This window comes from Carassius gibelio, chromosome A4, assembly GCF_023724105.1.
Source record: "Carassius gibelio isolate Cgi1373 ecotype wild population from Czech Republic chromosome A4, carGib1.2-hapl.c, whole genome shotgun sequence".
NCBI lineage: Eukaryota > Metazoa > Chordata > Actinopteri > Cypriniformes > Cyprinidae > Carassius > Carassius gibelio.
Genome location: NC_068374.1, coordinates 32,802,235 through 32,821,323, shown reverse-complemented (window position 1 = coordinate 32,821,323; position 19,089 = coordinate 32,802,235). Strand labels below are relative to the sequence as shown.

The 19,089-nt window shown below is 36.8% G+C and overlaps 2 protein-coding genes across 8 annotated transcripts; both read right to left on the bottom strand.

Annotated features, from left to right (window-relative positions):
- Positions 1-1,158: 1,158 nt before the first annotated feature.
- On the bottom strand, positions 1,159-11,209 carry LOC127977745 (CSC1-like protein 1). 7 transcript variants are annotated; one of them, XM_052582846.1, is made up of 23 exons: positions 11,063-11,209; positions 8,422-8,584; positions 8,232-8,311; positions 8,019-8,088; positions 7,900-7,937; positions 7,588-7,730; positions 6,645-6,696; positions 6,450-6,558; positions 6,289-6,359; positions 5,859-5,939; positions 5,275-5,404; positions 5,062-5,195; positions 4,701-4,883; positions 4,448-4,601; positions 4,265-4,371; positions 4,100-4,186; positions 3,639-3,698; positions 3,363-3,525; positions 3,140-3,245; positions 2,886-3,053; positions 2,690-2,805; positions 2,381-2,431; positions 1,159-2,273 (listed from the first exon to the last, which is right to left on the bottom strand). In XM_052582846.1, the coding sequence occupies exons 1-23, from the start codon at positions 11,161-11,163 to the stop codon at positions 2,136-2,138; spliced, it is 2,505 nt and encodes an 834-aa protein (XP_052438806.1). In that variant the 5' UTR covers positions 11,164-11,209; the 3' UTR covers positions 1,159-2,135. The 7 variants fall into 7 exon arrangements, with proteins under 7 accessions (XP_052438806.1, XP_052438821.1, XP_052438829.1 ...); XM_052582861.1 differs by having other exon boundaries at positions 11,043-11,191; XM_052582869.1 differs by lacking the exon at positions 11,063-11,209 and adding an exon at positions 10,002-10,097 and having other exon boundaries at positions 8,422-8,605.
- Positions 11,210-14,081: 2,872 nt separating this feature from the next.
- On the bottom strand, positions 14,082-19,089 carry LOC127971154 (G-protein coupled receptor family C group 6 member A-like). The gene is made up of 6 exons (XM_052573986.1): positions 18,896-19,089; positions 18,011-18,278; positions 17,060-17,818; positions 16,746-16,979; positions 16,220-16,346; positions 14,082-15,670 (listed from the first exon to the last, which is right to left on the bottom strand). Exons 1-6 carry the CDS (start codon positions 19,087-19,089, stop codon positions 14,415-14,417), a joined length of 2,838 nt encoding a protein of 945 aa, XP_052429946.1. The 3' UTR covers positions 14,082-14,414.

Genomic DNA, 19,089 nt, shown 5'->3' with positions numbered 1-19,089 from the left:
GAACAAGTTACATCCTAAAGATTATATTTCATGATTTTGTATTAGGAATTTGCTGAACTTCTGAAGAAGCATGTCCTCATAGTAACAGTGATGGTTATCTTAACAAGCAAAACTAATAAAAGAAAGAGTTTATTTAATATCCAAATTAAATAACATAACAGCTGTTTCCAGAGGTACAATAAGATTTTTCTGGATTCACTGCAGCTTTATTTGACTCGTATGCATCTTTTGTTTCAAGTTGCATGTGGACGTTTGTGTCGTTTGGGTCATAAAGCCTTCTGAAGGTTTACGGTTGTCTCAAATGCTGTAAATGCTATTATTTCTGGCTCTCACAGAATAAAATATAGCTTTACAAATGCATGTAACCTTCATGTTTATGACTATTATATATGGTTTACACCAAATATGTGACCTTTACGCAGTATTGCGAATAAAGTATGAGATGAGATCCATCCTATTACACACTCAAATACCCAAGAAAAATTGTTGCAAAGCTTAAAACTTAAAGTTTAACATTTTTGTGTTCAATAAAATATTTGGCAAGCTAAGAGTGAACACAATTAGCTACCTGCCACCACTAAAAATGTACAAAGAATACTAAAGAAAATAAAAAAATAAGTTTGATACACACACACGCACGCATTATATCAGTTTCTGTTCTTGATCCTGATCCTGGCATTTAGAGCAGGTCAGTCGAGTTTGTGGGCTGCTTATGGTGTTAAAATAAGGTGATTTTCCTCTATCCTCCAGCCTAATGAGCTGAAAACCGCATTCTGGAGAAATGTGTGGTGTGTGTGTTTAGAGGACATCTATTCACCCCTTTCCAGGAAAATCTGAGACTTAAGACTATGAGACTCAATGTACAGAGGTTGAGCCGTTTACATGATCAGACACTAAAACTCGGTTTCTGTTCCACTCATCTAATGAATTTACAGAACAAAAACACAAACACAGGAACCACATCAAGAACTTCCCTTCATAGCCACAGTTTCTTCCCCTTGCATTACAGCTAATGGATTAAATATGATGTTTGTACTTGTTAAAGCTCCTACATGAATTATTTAGTGAAGCCCTGTTTCCTATGTGCTCTATAGAGTTGATGTAAAATCAATCCCTTCTTACGGTTATGGCCATGACATTAAATTGACATTTTAGAAGTTACATTTTACGCAGACATGCGATTTTATTTAGTCTCATAATTTTTTTTTAAACATATGCATTGCCCAGTTGACTTCATTCTACAAGCCTTACTGTAAATCCAACCTTGGCATATTTTTTTTATAAAAATTATTTTTTCTCTAATAGTTGACATTATGCCAAAATACTGAGTTTAGCTTGTACTGAACCTGAAACATCTCTCTTGCAAGAAGCAGAAGGATCAGAGAGCAACAGTGCCACCTAGCGAGGATTCATTCTCTCACACACAACTATAAATCTTTTAATGAAAGGCCACTGAGCTATGAGCTCAAATCTTTCAACATCAATATATTAACATATTTGTATAAAACAGATAAATTAAGAATGACAAACAACACAGACACTTGCTTTCTCTCACTCACACACATGCACACACTAATTCCTATTATAAAGCGTTGATTCCGTCAAGACACAAGTGTCAGTTCAAGTGTTTTTGATATATTCGCATTATATTTGATCTCCTTGGCAAGTGCTCATTGGCGAAGCTGGCTGTAAATTTTTGGACTGTGTGTTTGAATGGCAATTTAGAAAACAGTTTAAAGTCTTTGGTGACAAGAATTGATCCCAAAAAGCTCCTTTAGGTTTTTTTAATGACAGTTTATGATTAAATGTTCCTCAAGTCTCTCAGTAAGTGTAGAAAAAAAATAATAATAATAAATTCTGTTGATCTCTCAGAGCATTTATCAGCTTAGATGCTTTTCATTGACACGACCTTTGACCTTACAGCTACTCTAGTCCCTACTCATCGCGGACGCCTCTGTTTGGATCGCTGTGTCATCGGTGGCGACGAGGACGTACCCGTGCCTTTTCCTCACCAAAAGATCCTGTTTTTAAAAGGTAAACTCCCTCCATCTGCACAATGACCTCCAACCTCTGATTCAGCAAGGACCATTTCCTCCAGAGGTAAAAGGGCAGTTGTGATTGGGCGATGTCTGTTGCTAGATATCAGAGTCTGGACAATCTTCCTCAGGGATGAGGAAGGGCGTGCTTGTGTCCGTGGTGCCGTATGAATGGCGAATGCTGCATTCATCAGATACGGACGATGCATCTGGGTTTAAAACTTTGGGAAGATACACCTAAAAAAATAAATAAATAAATAAAAAAGGATGGAGAGAGAGATTTTGTTCATGTCAAAATCTATCAGGACAAAATTACAAACATAATATAAAAATGTGAAACTTGCCGATGCAGATGAACTCTCTGAAACTGCAACGTCTTCATCTTCTTCCTTAACCTGAAATCACAGACAATGCAATTACTTTTATGCATTCAGCAGACCTTTTTTTATCCAAAGTGACTTAAAATAGAGGAACAACAGCAATATTTCACAGATCCAACAATATTTGAAATATACAACGCAGAACAGAAATGCAGAGAATAAAAAAAAAAGAAGAGTATTTGTGTGTGCATTGGTTAAAGGTTGTGAGGTGGTTAAATTACAACATTGTATTGTAAATTCAGATAAACTTTGACACAGAACCAAGCAGCTCACATTGTAGTTGTGCGGACTGAGGTATTTGAAGTGTCCGAAGCAGGTGTAACTGATACAGATAAAGATGGTCACACACAGAACCACTAAAGTGAACAGTGACGTAGCCGTCATGAAGCCTATGGAGACAGAAAACCAACATATGAATCAAATATGAATACAGCTGTCTGAAAAATGCAGATTTGTCAGTTGATGCTACCGGTTCTGATCACAGAGAAGAAATAAAGCCACATCAGGCATATGATTGGTGCAGCCAGCGCTTGATTGACAGCTCCCAGGTGAACCTGCCGATCGAGGCGGGCGGGAAGATAAGCGAAGTACAGGTTGTGTTTGTCCACCAGGTGTTTCAGCAGCAGGTACAGCAAACCTACAAACATGTCACAGTGTGTTAATGTAATGTTACATACACGAATACGGTGTGTGTAAGGTCTTGAGGAAATGAAATCATCAGACCGAAGGGGACGATGACAGGACAGGTGATGCTGTAGGCCATGATGACTGTGAAAACACACAGCGTCCATCCGTACATCGCTCCGTACTGAAACTCATACGCCTGATTCTTCACAGAGGTTACAAGTGGATCAGTAATACATTTCTGTTCATTCGATTTCAAATCAGTTTCAAGGGATACGTTTTCAACCTATTGTCTAAACAGCAAGATAGAAGACAGACGGACCTGTTTAACATATTTCCTCTCAGCAGCCGAATGTGCGAGCGCCAGACGCACGACGTAGAGCAGTAACCCTGGCAAGCGCAGCAGCTCCATGCCAGAGCCCACCAGAGCCGCCGCGATCACGTAATTTACAAAGAACGCCCCCTGATCGGGTAGAAACACACACCTGAGACACACAGAGAAGAGAAGATGGAAAGTCATTCTTATATTTCGGCACGTCACAAAAGTATTCTGAAATAAATCATTCTGATTTGACCGAATAAGTCACTAGATACTCACTCAAACCTCAGCTTCCCCTCAGACTGTTTATCAAACAACCAGCGGAAAAACACGTCTAGACTGAGAGGAAAAAGAACGTATTTATTTCTCTGTCTATACATGCTCAGTCTGGGAACATTTTAGAGCCACTCTAATCAAAAATTCATTCATTTATGGTTTTAAATTGTCACAGATGGGTGGGTTTCCTATGTTTTTTTGTTTGTTTGTTTGTTTTTGAGGGGGTTAAATTATAAAAACAAACAAGTAAACAAATAAATACAATAGATTGTGGTTGCATTTTAAAATATAAATTTTTTAAAGATTGTTTGTAGGGCTGTACAAATTGGCCTTAAATATCTGTAATTATATATCTTTATAATAATACCATGTTAAAACTAATTAATAAATACTCCTATTGTAATATTCTACTGGAAAAAAAAAAAAAAAAAACGCATCTAATTATCATCATCATCAGTTCATACCTGGTGAGGCCCAGGGAGGGCAAAATCAACACCATGAAGATCAGGAAGGTGTAGAGCTTGTACATCATGCTCATATTTTCACTGGACCTTCACACACACACACATAGACAGACATTATTAAGCAAGCTTGTTTGTGTGTGAGTGTAGTTGAGGTTGAAGGTCTACCTGGTCCAATGGGCTTCTCCCAGTGTAGAGTAATACACAATGGTGGGTAACAGGGCTGAGAAGGTCCACAGCAGAAGAGTGGGGAAGAACTGGCTGATAATGGCGCTCTGTGAACACAACACACAGGTCTTTACACCACTGCACTTCATGTGCTCACATCATTATACATGTTTAATCACATACGTTCAGATAGTGAATGGGCTTGGTGACATTAAACTTGTCTATGGTGCTGATGATGATGGAGGGTGTGGTGAGGAAGAAGAGGAGGAGGAAGAGTGCCGTATTCAGCAGGACAAAGCGTATCCACCAACGCCACCCATGTAATGACAAATTCTCCCTGAACGAGATGAAGAGAAGGTCAAGGTTTCTCTATAAACTAAAGCAGGTTGTAATATTACATTTTTTGTTCCAAAAAAATATAACTGAATAATCGTACCAGTAGATATTATGTGGGTGAGGAGCGTAATTCACTTTCCATTTGTTCACTCTCAGTTCCGCGCTCTTAGAGGACGGCTGAGGCTCCCGGCCACACCCACACCCGATTCCCCCGCCCATTTCTTCACCAGCCACACCCCTTGCCCTGCCTCCACACTCCAGAGCATTGAAATCTTTCAGAATACTGTGAGGAAAGATAAATGACACTCAGAGCGCAACAGTCGGGTTCCAGACATTTTTTTTTTTTTCATAGGGAGAAACTAGATTTATTTTTCTTTCCACAATATATTAAATCTGGTACAAACATAATCATGCACCATTTTTAATACATAGGCTGTTGAGTCTAAGCATGAATCACTCACTAAGAGGCCATGTACTCATTTTGGAGGGTCACAAATGTCATGCCCAGAGGATGCAGTTCTTCATTTTCCTTAAGTCTATTTTCCTCGTCACGCAGAGCAGCCTCCTGTGAGCGGTAGAACTCTATAGCATCAACCTACACATAAACACACGTTATTTAGACACCCAAGGCTTAAAGGTCAAAGGCCACTGAAATGGTTGATGGTAGTTCTTACCACTTCACAGCCCTTACAGTGACTGCAACAGCAGCACAGGTGGCTGCATGGGCGAGGGTTGATGACCTCACGTCGTCCCTGGATCTCAAGTATCTTATTGTAATGTTGCAGATTTCTTTCTGCCCGTTTTCTGTTGCAAAAAATGACAATAAAAATTAAGAATAAAAAAAAATTATAGTCAAAAATATTTTAAAAAGTCTTTTCTTTTTTATTAAAAAATGTTACCTGAAAAAAAAAACATTAACTGAAAAAAAAAAGTATTTTAAAAAGTACTTAACAATTATTTAATTTTCTGACAAGGGAAAAGTTATAATTTGATTGATGATTTGATTGTTTGATGAACCTGATGTAATAAAATAATTCAAACTAAAACTGAAAAAAAAAACTATATAGACATTACAAAACTAACACAGAAAATAATTACTAAACCTTAACAAAAATTGAATATATAAAAATAAAAACAAATTCATACTATTAATAAAAACAAAACAAAAAATCTCAATAATACCAAGATAACACTGAATCATAACAGGTCAGTGAGGGTCTGTCCTATAAGATCTGTGAATAATAACAGGCTTTCTTACCGGTTTCTGTCCAGGTCAATCAGTTTGGCAACATCATAACACAAGTTAACATCAGTCACTTGACAGGAGGGGTACGCCTCCCTGCAAACAAATATACATTCACGACACATTAATATTAGTAAAAATGTATAGCTTTCCCTAACAGATTTCATATCTTCCGGTGCACTAATATACAAGTAGGTCTGGCCCAACTCAAGCCATTGTTAGAGCCCACCAGTTTCTAAACAAACAGATTACTGTTCCATTTGGTGTCAATATTACACCTGGTTATTATTAAAATTATGCAAGTACATTCCATATGTAAAGTTAATCAATTCCACATGCTTTAAGCTGAGATCATGCCCTGTATGGAACATATAACATGGAGATGGGAAGGAAATAGCTAAAAAAATAAACAAAACAAAAGTCTTGGAAAATCATTGCCACTTACATAAAGTGAGTTTTTATAGTCTCATTACTGGCCGCAGTCGGTACATCCCTCACAAACAGGGTGTTTCTGGCCTATGGAAAAATAAACCAGGGTCAGATTTAGACCGTGTGTGTGTGTGTGTGTGTGTGTGAGAGAGAGAGAGAAATGGTAGGACGGCTTACTATCTCTCTCTTGGTTCCCTTCATTTTAGAGGTGTGTTGTCTCAGCAGGGCCACCGTGATCATGAGATACAAAAATGCAAATACAGTGTGTAGCCAAAGCAGCGTATCACTGCAAAGACACCATTTAAAATACAGTTCAAATAGACACACACAGAGACATTTAAACATTTGCACATGGACACATACTGTACATACCCCTGCTTAAGATTGGCTATGGTGGTTCTGCCGAAACTGTAGGGATCATTGCCTGGAACACAGTAATGAGTGAATCAGACTTTTTCAATCAGCAGAGACTGAAGTCTAAGAAAAGAAACTTGAAAGTATTTCATATGGTGACATTATTTGAGATTATGAACCGCTACCGCTCTTCCAAAACCCAAGTGAGCAAACATATTTATGCATCACATGCCTTTAAAAATAAAAATATATAAACTATATATATTTAAAAAATGTATAGGATGTAAAAAACTGTTTTTCGTGATTACATTTAATAATTCAAATCATCAAAAAAATGTGACAATAACAGTATTACAAATCAAATAATGCTTTAAAAATATTCTGTCCATTAATATCTTCGTATGGAAGTCATATTTGTGATTTTTTTTAAAGAAGTCTCTTATGCTCATCAAGGCGTGGTATTATAACAATTTAAAATAACGCTCCTCGTTTTTAATCTACTTTTAAAATATAATTTATTCATGTGATGCAAGATTGAATTTTCATCAGCCATAACTCCAGTCTTCAGTGTCACATGACCCTTCAGAAATAATTCTAATATGCTGATTTATTATCAATGTTGGATACTGAAATATACTACATTTTAAATCTGCATTAGAATCTGACAATAACAGTATGATAAATCTTAAATCAAACACATTTCTGGCTCCACAGATATTTTCATATTTTTTTCTCTTTACACACTTATTCCTACAGCAGGCACATATCTTTCATTCATTTTTCTCTGTCAGTGTGTCTGGTATTAGTCAAGTTTCCGTTTTAAAGAAACAGTAAACAGTGAGGCAGCTTGCTAATACCAATAACCAAGCCACTGTATGAAGGATTCTTGAGACGCATTGAATTTTCCATTGTATGTGTGCGTGTGTGTGTGTGTGTGTATGTGTGTGTGTGTGTTAGATACCCAGCAGGTCGCCAGATAGATTGACTGGTAGGATGACAGTGACAGAAAGCACACAGATGAGCAAGAGCAAGATGACAAGGTGCTTCTGAAATGACAGATAATGTACTGCATCCACTCCACATCTCTCTTGGACCAAAGTGTCACTGCACGCACACACACAAAATGTACAGACATCAGTTTCAACTCTTAGTTCTTTTACAATGCAAACCTCCCTATTTGAGCTCAGGAAAAAGCAACAATATCAACAGGAAGCAACAAGCTTTTCAGGTGTAAACATGTCAAATGAATATGTAGCACCAAAACAGCACTTACTCCATATTGACGATAAAGGTAAGCCAAGAGCAGCAACCCTACAGGAAATTAGGAAGATCTTGATGATGTCCTGAATGATGTCATAATTGAGGAAGATGATGATAATGGTTAAAACTCACCTTCTCGTATTCAGGCTCCTCTATGGACATGGATGACATTAACCTAATGTAATGCTGTTTTTGAGCATCGCTGAACCGGCAGCAACAAAAGATTACAAAAAATAATAATTTTGCTAGTTTAACACTGTAATTTTGACTCGCTTAAGAACATTTACAGTCAGTTATAACACTGTATGTTTCCATAATGACTACTAGTGCTTTCATCTCACATACCCTTCAGTCTCTGCGACAAGAGCGAGTCTCCCGTGATCCCACAGCCTCCTTCTGATCAGAGTGAAGACTATTAGCAGCACCTATTGGAAGATACACAGCACTATCCAATTACATCTGTACCAACCAATCATCAAATACCACAATTCCTGCAGCACAAGCCAATCGGTTCCCAGCTAACTGCAGAACTTACAACAAAGAGTGAGAAGTCCATCAGCAGAACGACAGGCACTCCTCCGAAATTCACCCCCTTCAGCACAGTGCTCTGTGTGGCACTGAAACAGCTGCTGTTGTCCAGAGGGCCAGTGCCATTATCCACAGTCATGGAGAGGGGTCCCCACCACGTGGAGGCCATCCTGAGGACAAACAAGTACAAACTGTACAATTTTACTTTTGCTGTCCCTGAAAAAGATACGTTTTGGTGACATACTGTAAGTCACCAGGATCCCAGATGACTATTGTTTGCTTGTTTGTTCATCTTTATTGCTTGTTTGTTTACATCTTTTTATTCATACAAGTCGATTAATAATTGTTTTATTTACAATGGTGGCCTTGCAGAAGAAGAAAATAATGCTGCACATGCATACATACATTTAAATCAAATCATACCAAATAACATGAATATATATATATATATATACATATATAATAAAATATAACAATAATAAAAACAAATAAAATAAATGTAATAACATTATAAATAAATATAAAAATATTTTAAAACAGATCAAATAAAATAAAAACACAGCTATCTAAAACAATTACAGGAGTTGTACAAATTACTCATTACCAATGATTTCAAAGATTAGTTAATACTATTACTATATTTAAGTATCATGGCATTAATGTCTCATACCATCACTGGTGCCAACATTCAAAGCATGAATGTTCAGTGTTGTGAATGGCAAATTAGTGAAAGGATGTGAAATATCACATGCATTCGAGTTCAAACTCTAGAGGGAGTCCTTTTATTGCATTTATTGCAGACAAAACAGAATTACAGTTAGTCTAGATCACATGGAGTTTGTAGCATCAACAAAAAGGTTGGGAATTTATGAACATTATATTGCCTTAAAACGTTTCACTAAAGATCCTGGTGACTGAATTGATGATACGTGTTTGAACCTTATGCTGCCTTGCATGGTACCAATAAATGCTATAAGAAAGTGCTGTTAAAGTAAGGATCGAAATGTAGCCATTAGCTGCACAAATAAGTCAAAACCTTTCCTACTCCACCCAATATATATATGAAAGCAAACTGAATTTGGAGTATGCAAACACACCTTATCACGAACACACATCAAAACAAACAAAACTGCGACACATACATCGACATGCTGCCCGTGACGTCATGATGTGGATAAACTAAACAAGTCCAGTTGAATTAAACTCTCGTCAAGAACCGAGAGCTTTAGCGGGGCTTTCTCGAGAGTTAGTTAGTAGGTTGCTTGTTTGTTTAAGAAACAATTAGCATACCTCGGTGGAATTTTTTCCCGCTTCTGGGTTGTGAAAAAAACCGGTCGTTAGCAATGTCGTTAGACCCACTATAGTATGCAAACACAAAACACACCTTATCATGAACACAACAAAAACAAACAAAATTGCGCCACTAAACTTGCACATACAACATCGACGTGCTGCCCGTGACGTCATGACGCTTCTGAATAACGGGGTACAAACTAACCAAGTCAAGTCCAGTTCAAGTTTCGTCAAGAACCTAAAACATTTAGCTTTCTCGAGAGTTTTTTTATTTTTTATGAAACAAAAGCATACCTCGTTGGAATTTTTTCCGCTTCTGGGTTATGCAAAACTGGTCGGGCTGTCAGCTTAGGGAGTGTATACTAAACTTTACGGTGACTCACATCCGCACATGCGTAGATACACAGATCTCCGCCCAGCAACCCAATACATTTATTCTCATTGTATAGAATAAATTAATATATTATTCCACACCACGGCAGTACAATATACATAAAACAGCAGATCATTAAAAACGCCCCAAATGACTTTAGAAATAGCCTACAGTTGCCTAAATAATAAAAACAATTGTCTTTATACCAAGAAGATTGAGAAAATTAAACCAAATCAAACGCGATAGGCTACAGTATTCTCGAGCATAATCATTTTAATGCTAATGCATTCTTTAATATGAAGAATTATTTATTTAGTCAAGTCAAAGTTTATTTCTCAAACAGCATTCAGTAATTGCTGGCGTTGAGACACAATAAAATAGGCTATAATATATATTTAAAAAACTGTTATATGAAAGAATCAATATATAGCCCCATACTTTAAAAATAAAATAGATTATAAATAAATTTGCTTATTTTTTAAGGTTTTTAATTATTTAATAGCCTATATCTATTTTTGTTAGGCCTAAAAGATCAGAGTAGCTACTTTTTACAAGAAAATAGAGCTTCAGTCTTTCTACTTCAAAAATGTAACATTTAATTCTTAATTATTTGTTACATTTACTAGCAGTTTCTGAGTTTTTTATTTTTATATTTTTAGACGAAATTATTTACATTGTTAAAAGTGCATTTTTAAAATGCATACTGTAAATGAAATAAACATTATAAGAGTGCTTTACAAGAAAATGTATGTAACTTCCACGTGAACATTACAGTAAACAATTTTCAGGCTAAAAGGTAGCAATAAACAGCGAATTGGTGCGAAACAACATGCAGCAGCTATGCTCTTTCCAACGCAGGGTAAATGTATTATTTATCCAACCATGTTATTAGATTGCTTTCATGTGTCGAAAACAGGCAAAAAATTTCCAAACGGCGTCTGATTTAATTGGTGCATCCTCACATTTGGCTTAAATAGATTACCCCGGCCCTGGAGGGGGAGGAGAGCGAGATGAAGAGAGTCTCTGAGCCTTTACAGTGAATCCCCAGTGATTGACAGGTCGGCTATATCCGTCCAATATCATCCCGCTCACGTTCTCATTCGCCTCTCCGTGGCCCTCTGCGACACCATCTGACGCACGAATTAACCCCCGCTGCGGGCTGGAGAAGGCCGACGGGCTCCTAATCAGCGGCTGATTGCGGCGGCGGCGCTCGGGGAGAGAGCTGCGGTGATTGGGGGTATGGGGGCTTTGATTGTTTTCCGTCAGCCTGACAGCTGAGGAATACTGCCTCTAATCAGCGTAGTCAAGATACTGGCATGAGTGGCAAATGAACAGTCGAGCACACGAGTAGACGAGCACACACAGCCTCATTTAGATGTTTCGCTTGGTTAGGCTACTGTAAACACACGAAATAGAGCATGGGGCATTAATCTTATCTGTCTGTGCTGCATACATACATCTCAGACTGCATATTAATGTATACTAACTTCTATTTAAACAATGGTGGAATTGTAGTAATATATATATATATATATATATATATATATATATATATATATATATATATATATATATATATATATATATATACATATAGGCAATGTGTGTGTGTGTGTGTGTGTGTGTGTGTTACCCTAGACCACTGGGGTATATTTTTAACAATAGCCAAAAACAAAAAACATAGTATGGGTCAAAATATTATAGAACTCTCTGTTATTCCAAACACCATTATGATATTAAGTAAAGATCATGTTCCACAAAGATATTATATATATATATATATATATATATATATATATATATATATATATATATATATATATATATATATATATGTATATGTATACTTTGAAAAAACAGTAAAAACTGACAACAGCATACTACAATACTAAAACTGTAAAATAAAAAATAATTGAAAAAAAAAAACATTGGTTTACTGGAACTAACAATATCTGAATATTTCTAAATCATTTACTAATCTTAGCTAATGTTGATATCCACATTTACTAATAAATTTTTAAAATCAAAAGTTTTGTCTGTTAACATGAACTGTAAAGTAGTAATATTAACAATGAACAAAACAAAATGCAATGCAGTGTAAAATTGACAAAATACTGGGGGAAAAAATCAATACAGAAAATTACTTATATTAATACTCATATTAATACAGTACCCTAATGTTCCCTATTTTTTTTTTTCTTAACGTATTATAATGTTAACAAATGAGAGCTTATAAAAGTGTTCTTTACAGGAAGAGGATGGAAATGCGGTAAAGAATGCATTGCTATGCTCAATCAGGAAGATAACATTTCTGTCACTGAAGTCATCAGTTATTGATGCCAAGATCAAAATGAATAGTCACTTCAACAAGGAAAACCAAGTTTATAGAAGCATTCTTGAAATAATGTTGAAGCTGCTGTAAGAATTTCAGGCATGTCAGACAACAAAAACACACAAGCAGGAAGACTAAACAAATAAATCAACAGGATTATATAACCTTATCATCTCTTGTTATGTAGCAAGAGGAATTCCAGAGAAGTCATCGCTAGTGGGGTGAAACTTATCATTTGCATGTGTTTTTAAGCCTTGCCAATTTAAACTTTCGAATGAGTTTAAAGCATTCAAACACAAGACGCAGAAAAACTCAACTGAGTACAGATGCAGAGAGCTGCGTCTCACGGACAGCAACACTGAACTGAACTCTCCTTCGTGTCCTCCTGCACCTGAACGAACAAATACAGGGTGCATGCAGATAGACGTATGTCTCAAAGCGCTTGAACCCCAAATTTGCCTCTTCTTGCTCTTGTACCGACAAATACATACAAAATTGTGTTAAAATACCAATTTTTTTTAGAGTATCCTCATTAAAAAAAACCTGTCGGTTATGTCTTAAGTGAAAGTAAACATTGAAGAAAGAAATCAGATGAGTATAATTATAATGGATGCATTGTCTCTTAAAGTGACAGCACCTAATTTACTAGCTGCTGTTGGTGTCCTTAATGTTAATCCATTAAAATAAATGAAGGTTTAACAAGAATTAATCCACAATCAAACCAAACATTTGTGATAAGAGTTGAGAGCTAAAGGATCCCTGCATATTTAGGTACGTAAGTGATTATAGCGAAATAAAGTCAGCTCTGACATATTATACCTCAAAATTCTTCATATAGTGGACTGCCAGTAAAATTTATATAAAAAATGAAAATTATTTGGGACCAAAAATTATTCAGACACTTTGACCTGACCATGTTCTGCTTAAGTGTTTCTTCTTCAATTGCAAATGAACAGTCTGAACAAAATGAAGCATTACTTGGTAATTGGTACTTTTTAAAAGCACAAATAAATAAATAGAGCGAACATAAAAATGAAACCATTTTAAACAGGGTCCACTGGTACAAACTGCACCGGGGCACCGCAAGCCCCAGCTATGGCCTGTTCACCAGTATCAACAATTTAGAGAGCAGAAATAAAATGCATTAAAGCTATTTTACTAAATCTAAAATCTACTAAAAGTGTCTTTGCTTGAGATTTACACAGTGCTATTAAAGTAGGTTGTTTTGCATCTGAAGTAGTAAAGTCATTGTGCCCCAAAATAAGAACAAAAAGACAAACATTGTAAATAGATTTTCACGGAAAATTATTTATTAACTGTTTATTGAAATGCCACAGATTATGTCTTCGGTGTATTACTGCAGAACCAATAAAGCAGTGTTTTACAGTTCTCCCCACATTTTAAATTGTGAATATCCTTTATATTTTATTAAACATTTCAGATGTATTGTTGATTGGATCCAGCATCCCAAATATTTGGAGAATGTATGGGTTAATGCAGTACTGATATTATCATAGTATATATTATTTTTTGCTTATTCAATTATTTAGTTCATTTTAAATTAATTAATTTATATAATTCATTCATTCATAAATTGCTTTGGTTACAGATTCACAGAAAAAAAAAAACGTATCTGTATATTAAAAGCTTTATTGTTTTCCCCTGAGATTGCATCCCTATAAGCATATCTGTATTGACATTTCTAACTATTAATTGTTTGTATTTATATATTTATTTATTTTTGCTAATTTATTAATTCGTTCTTTCATATATTGTTTTCATTCGAGATTAAAAGCTTTATTGTTTTCCCTGATTTGGACACAAATACAAGTGCTAAATCAGATCATTCAAGACAATGATGACACTGATAACAATCACATAAAGCATGTCAAACATAAACATCATGGAGCTTCTTTTTTGTTTAAATGATTGGTTAAACAGGATTATACTGACAAGAGAATTTAGCATAATTAAAAACAATAAAAAACATAAAATGTATTGCTTAAAAGTGTGGGACACTTAATGTCCTTTTGAGCTCAGTACGGTTATTCTTAATCCTTTGGAGGAGTTTTTGAGAGCCGCTTAAAGTCTGTTGTTGCTGGTTTTCCTCATTCATATCTGCTGAAGATCCAGAGTACACTGAAAACTCATACAAGGAATCTCCAGACACACTGACCTCGTGGGGCAGATTATCTATGGACATGTGAAATGAAGAAATAGTGCTTGGTGGGTAGGGATTTGAGTACACCCCATTTATTATATTCTCGATTCCAGAGTCAATAGTAAATGCGCTTTCTGGCCGGTCGAGTCCAGCTCTATGCCGATCCACTCGTGAACTTCTGTTGAAGCGTCTGGCGAACTCCCGAATGCCCATTGTGAAAGCCTCTCTGGTGTTCTTCTCGCTTTTCAATAGGATGATGTAACATTTAGGCATGAAGTGGCAGATGAGGATCCCGTATGCAGAAAAGAGCATCACCACCATCTGAACGGCAGATTTGTAGTGGGTCATATTAACTATGTTCGCATAGATGGGGGCAAACACCACCCAACTGATAATGTAGATGAGCATGCTGATGCTGATGCACCTCTCTTCATTATAGCACTGTGGAAGCTTCCGTCCCAGGAAGGCGAATCCAAAGCACACCAGAGCCAGAAGGCTAATGAAGGCCAGCATGAGTCCAAAGAATAGCCTTTTCCCCTCATCGCACTGGAGGATAAGTTCAGACCTGATCCGTGAGCTCTCAGAAGCCGTGGGTGGTTCCATCCCCAACCAGAAACCACAGATGAGGCCCTGGATAAGCACACAAATGCCAATGATCCAGTAGGGCAGGAAGAGTTTCTTCATGACCCGTTTGAGAGCAGAATCATTCTGGAAGACCAGCAGAACCTTAAAGTACCTGACCAGGATGCAGGAGACACACAGGGTGAAGCTCAGGCCAAAAAGCACCTGTCCGGTTTTACACTGTATGTCTGTGGGCTTCCCACCAAACAAGATGACGCTGGTGAACGTCCCGAGCAGGGACAGCAAGATCAGGATGGAGATGGGACCCCCGGCTGCGAGGACCACTGGCGTATCCCATCTGACTAAGTACACCAGCATCACAATCAGTGTCAAAAGGATGCCAAGACAAGCAAACACCACTAAGATGATACAGTATGCCTCTCTCCAGGACAGGAAATCTACCGTTCGGGGAGTGCAAGTGGTGGAGTTCTCAACAGAGTATGAATTCTTTGGACAGTCTATACATTCATGTGCATCTGGAGAAGAAAGAAAAGTTACATCTGTTAAACATCCTTAAGTTAATGGATCGGACACCAAATTCATCTTCTCCCCTTCATGTCATTCAAAACCAAAAAGTTTCAGTTCCCATTGACTTCTAATGTGTACACAGTGTTGGGGAAAGTTACTTTTAAAAAAAATTGATCCATTACATTACTGTGTTACTCCAAAAAAAGTAACCTACTGCGTTACTTAGTTATTTGTTATGGAGAGTAAAGCATTGTTACTTTTGCGTTACATTTTGTTACCAGAGCTGGGCCGTATTTATTTTCAATAATTCACACCAAAAGTGAAATGAATAAGCCTCAGCCTGAAGGAAGTGCCTCTGCATCTCACTCTCAACACAGGGACAGGAGAGGTGTCAGTGAATAATTGGGAAAACAATATTTTCTTGTCAATTTTAAATGAGTGTGTTACTTTACCAGTGCTTGACAAATCCTCATCCGATTATGTAATCTGCATTATTGTAACGTTTTACAACCAACACTGGGTGCAGGTGACTTAATTTTATTTGAATGAATTTGTACCTGTTTGGTTTGAAAAGGTGTTTTCTGGACACTTCGCACACTCATAGCAACAGATGGGTTTGTCTACAGAAAAAACCTTTCTAAATCCAGGTTGACAGCTTTGAGAGCACTGCGAAATCACACGACCCTGGGGTAAAACAAAACAAAAAACAAATTTTGGACCAAATACCATATACATTTAAATTTCAATATATACCTTATTTGTATGGTATTTCAGATTAAACAACATATTTGCAAAATGTATTAGTCCTAAAAGGATAATTCACCCAAAAAGAAAATTTCATCATTTACTCAACCTCATGTCTTTCCAAACCTGAATGATTTCCTTTCTTCTGTGTTTTTGTCAGTATACTGAAAGTCAATTAGAATCCTGATATTGTTTTGGACTTATATGTACAAAACTTTTCTCAAAATATCTTCTTTTGTGTTCCACAGAGGAAAGGAAGTCATTCGGGTTTGGAACGACACAATATATTTTTTTTTCTAACAGCACTTCGTTCTGTATTATGTGGCGTCAGAAACTCACTGTGAAATCTTCCAGAGGATTTCTCTGTGTGTCATTCAGGAAAAGCATGCTTTCATTCTTGATCATGTAGCGTGCCACAGTCTTCAGTTTCACATTGTTGACAAATTCAGCGTTATTTTCAAGTGCCGCTTCCCAAATGTTGATATCATAACCGGTATCCAAATCTCCAGATTTGCTGAATGAATATTTCTCATTATCTATAGTCAACATGGTCTTTGCCAAGGCGTCGTTTAGCTGAAAAAGATGACGATATATTTAAGCTTTTGAATATTTATTATTTGATTTAACATCAAATAACAGATAAAATGACTTACCTCAGAGCGTTGAATATCAAAGCCTCCACGACAGGTTTTTCGAGAACAGATGTCTTTAATAGCATTAGCGGCAAACATCACAGCCAACTGTACACTAAACACTGCACTAGGACTTACAGCTTTCTGTAGGGTTTCTCTTATTTCTTTGATGGTTCTGCTTTTGTTCAACTCTCCTTTGATGAAGTACTGCAGGATGGTGTTGTTTGATTGTGAATCAGGGTTAAGATCTAGATTATCTATGTAACTTCTGAAACGAGAGATGTTTCCTGAAAATGGGATTATTCCAAGAATTTTTCCAACTTCATTCAAGGGACGATTGTCTAGCACATTGAGTGATGTCGACCAGCTATCCCCAGCGATCCAGAAACGTCCAGATGCGTTGGGAGTGAGTTTATCGAACAAACGAGACATGTGGTGAGATTTGGCAAAAGACACAATGACTTGAACTTTTGAGGTGTTTGCGATTTTTTGAATAGTTTCATTGAGTTTGGAATCTAAGCTTTCATCGTTGAGAAAATCAGGGAGCACAACTCGGTATGACACAAAAATATTTTGTTTATTGGCCTGCGCCTCAAGTTGGTCTGCGGCGTAGCGGCCGTAATCTCCGTCTGTGGCTATTATGCCAATCCAGGTCCAGTTGTGGTACTTCAAAATTTTGGTGATTGCTTTAGCCTGGTGGTCATCTTCCGGGACAGTCCTCCTGAATGTCGGAAAACGTTTTTTGTCGCTTAAAACCCCAGCTGTTGAACCATAACTGATCTGCAATAATAGTAATAAGAAGAGCATTACTGAAACATTCTGACACCGAGTGAGATAATAGAAATTGGTTATGGTGGTTGCATGTGCACGACAGTTCAAGATGTCAGAAAAATTGGCAGACAGCGACAGCAGCGCAATTTGATAGGCTACTTGGGCTGTTAGTCATTTATCTGTCAATTAAACAAAATATACCTGTGGCATATAACCCATGGTGAGATACCTCGCCACAGCGATGGAAACCTCAGAATGGTACTCTCCAATAACAGCCTGAAAAAATGAATTAGTGCTGCCACAATTTTTATCCATGAAGATATCGGTGTGTTGAAGAGCAGTGGTCACATCAGAGCACGTGTCCATGATCTTGTAGCCTAATGTGAGACCATTCAGCATGGGGGACTTGTTGATGGCCTCCACCGCTTCAGTCATCGCCAGAGATTGGATCAACCTGGATACGGTGAAGCTGTCAGGGGGAACAGGAAGAAGACAAGTGTGCTTTACTCAGTCATTTAGAAAAGGGGTTTTTATAAACAGTCTGAAGAAAGACCAATCAATCAACAATCATTATTCAATATAATCAGTTATTATTATTTATAATTGGAGCTCAATTATTAATAATGATTCTTCTTATCATCAATGATGAAAACAGTTTCTGCTGTTTAACATTTTGGATGAAATGATCAATTTAATGCATCCCTATTGAATAAAAGTATTATTTTTTTTTTTTTTTTTAATCTTACTTAAACCCAGATTTTGAATGGTAGCACTCCACGGTTTCACTGTTAGGCAGAAAACAGTTTTCTACATTGATCATAATAATAAAAAATAAATGTTTTTTTTTTTTTTTTAAGCAGCAAATCTGTATATTAAAATGATTTCTGAAAGATCGTGTGACAATAATGTGTAATAATATTTCACAATATTACTGTAAAATGAATGCAGCCTTGGTGAGCATAAGAGATATAGTTCAAAAACTTCTTCATTCTTCCAGATATCGGAGATACACACGCATAAAAATTAGACAAGTTTGAATTTCTCAGGATTTGACATTATTAATGTAAGCTGTATGCATAGACTCACGTTTCACACACGTTTTCAATAGGATTGCTGGTCATGTTGACGATCTTGAAGCTTTGGTGAACTGGAAAGAGTCCTCCAAACATGAAGTCCCCTAACTGCATGGCTTCCAGTGAACCTGAAGCAGGTCTACAGTCACGACCCGCCAAACTTCCCAAGATGGCAAAAAGCCCAAACCAAATCTTACTGTTATACAT

Excerpts from the sequence above, each read along its gene's own strand:
- LOC127977745 (XM_052582846.1), bottom strand. The coding sequence starts at position 11,163 with ATGATATTGGACGGATATAGCCGACCTGTCAATCACTGGGGATTCACT. Across the intron at positions 6,559-6,644 it reads ATAGCCAATCTTAAGCAGGG|TGATACGCTGCTTTGGCTAC; the intron begins GTATGTACAGTA and ends GTGTCTTTGCAG. Across the intron at positions 6,360-6,449 it reads AGGGAACCAAGAGAGAGATA|GCCAGAAACACCCTGTTTGT; the intron begins GTAAGCCGTCCT and ends ATTTTTCCATAG.
- LOC127971154 (XM_052573986.1), bottom strand. The coding sequence starts at position 19,089 with ATGTATAACAGTAAGATTTGGTTTGGGCTTTTTGCCATCTTGGGAAGT. Across the intron at positions 17,819-18,010 it reads CCATGGGTTATATGCCACAG|ATCAGTTATGGTTCAACAGC; the intron begins GTATATTTTGTT and ends CTATTATTGCAG. Across the intron at positions 15,671-16,219 it reads CACCTTTTCAAACCAAACAG|ATGCACATGAATGTATAGAC; the intron begins GTACAAATTCAT and ends TTTCTTCTCCAG.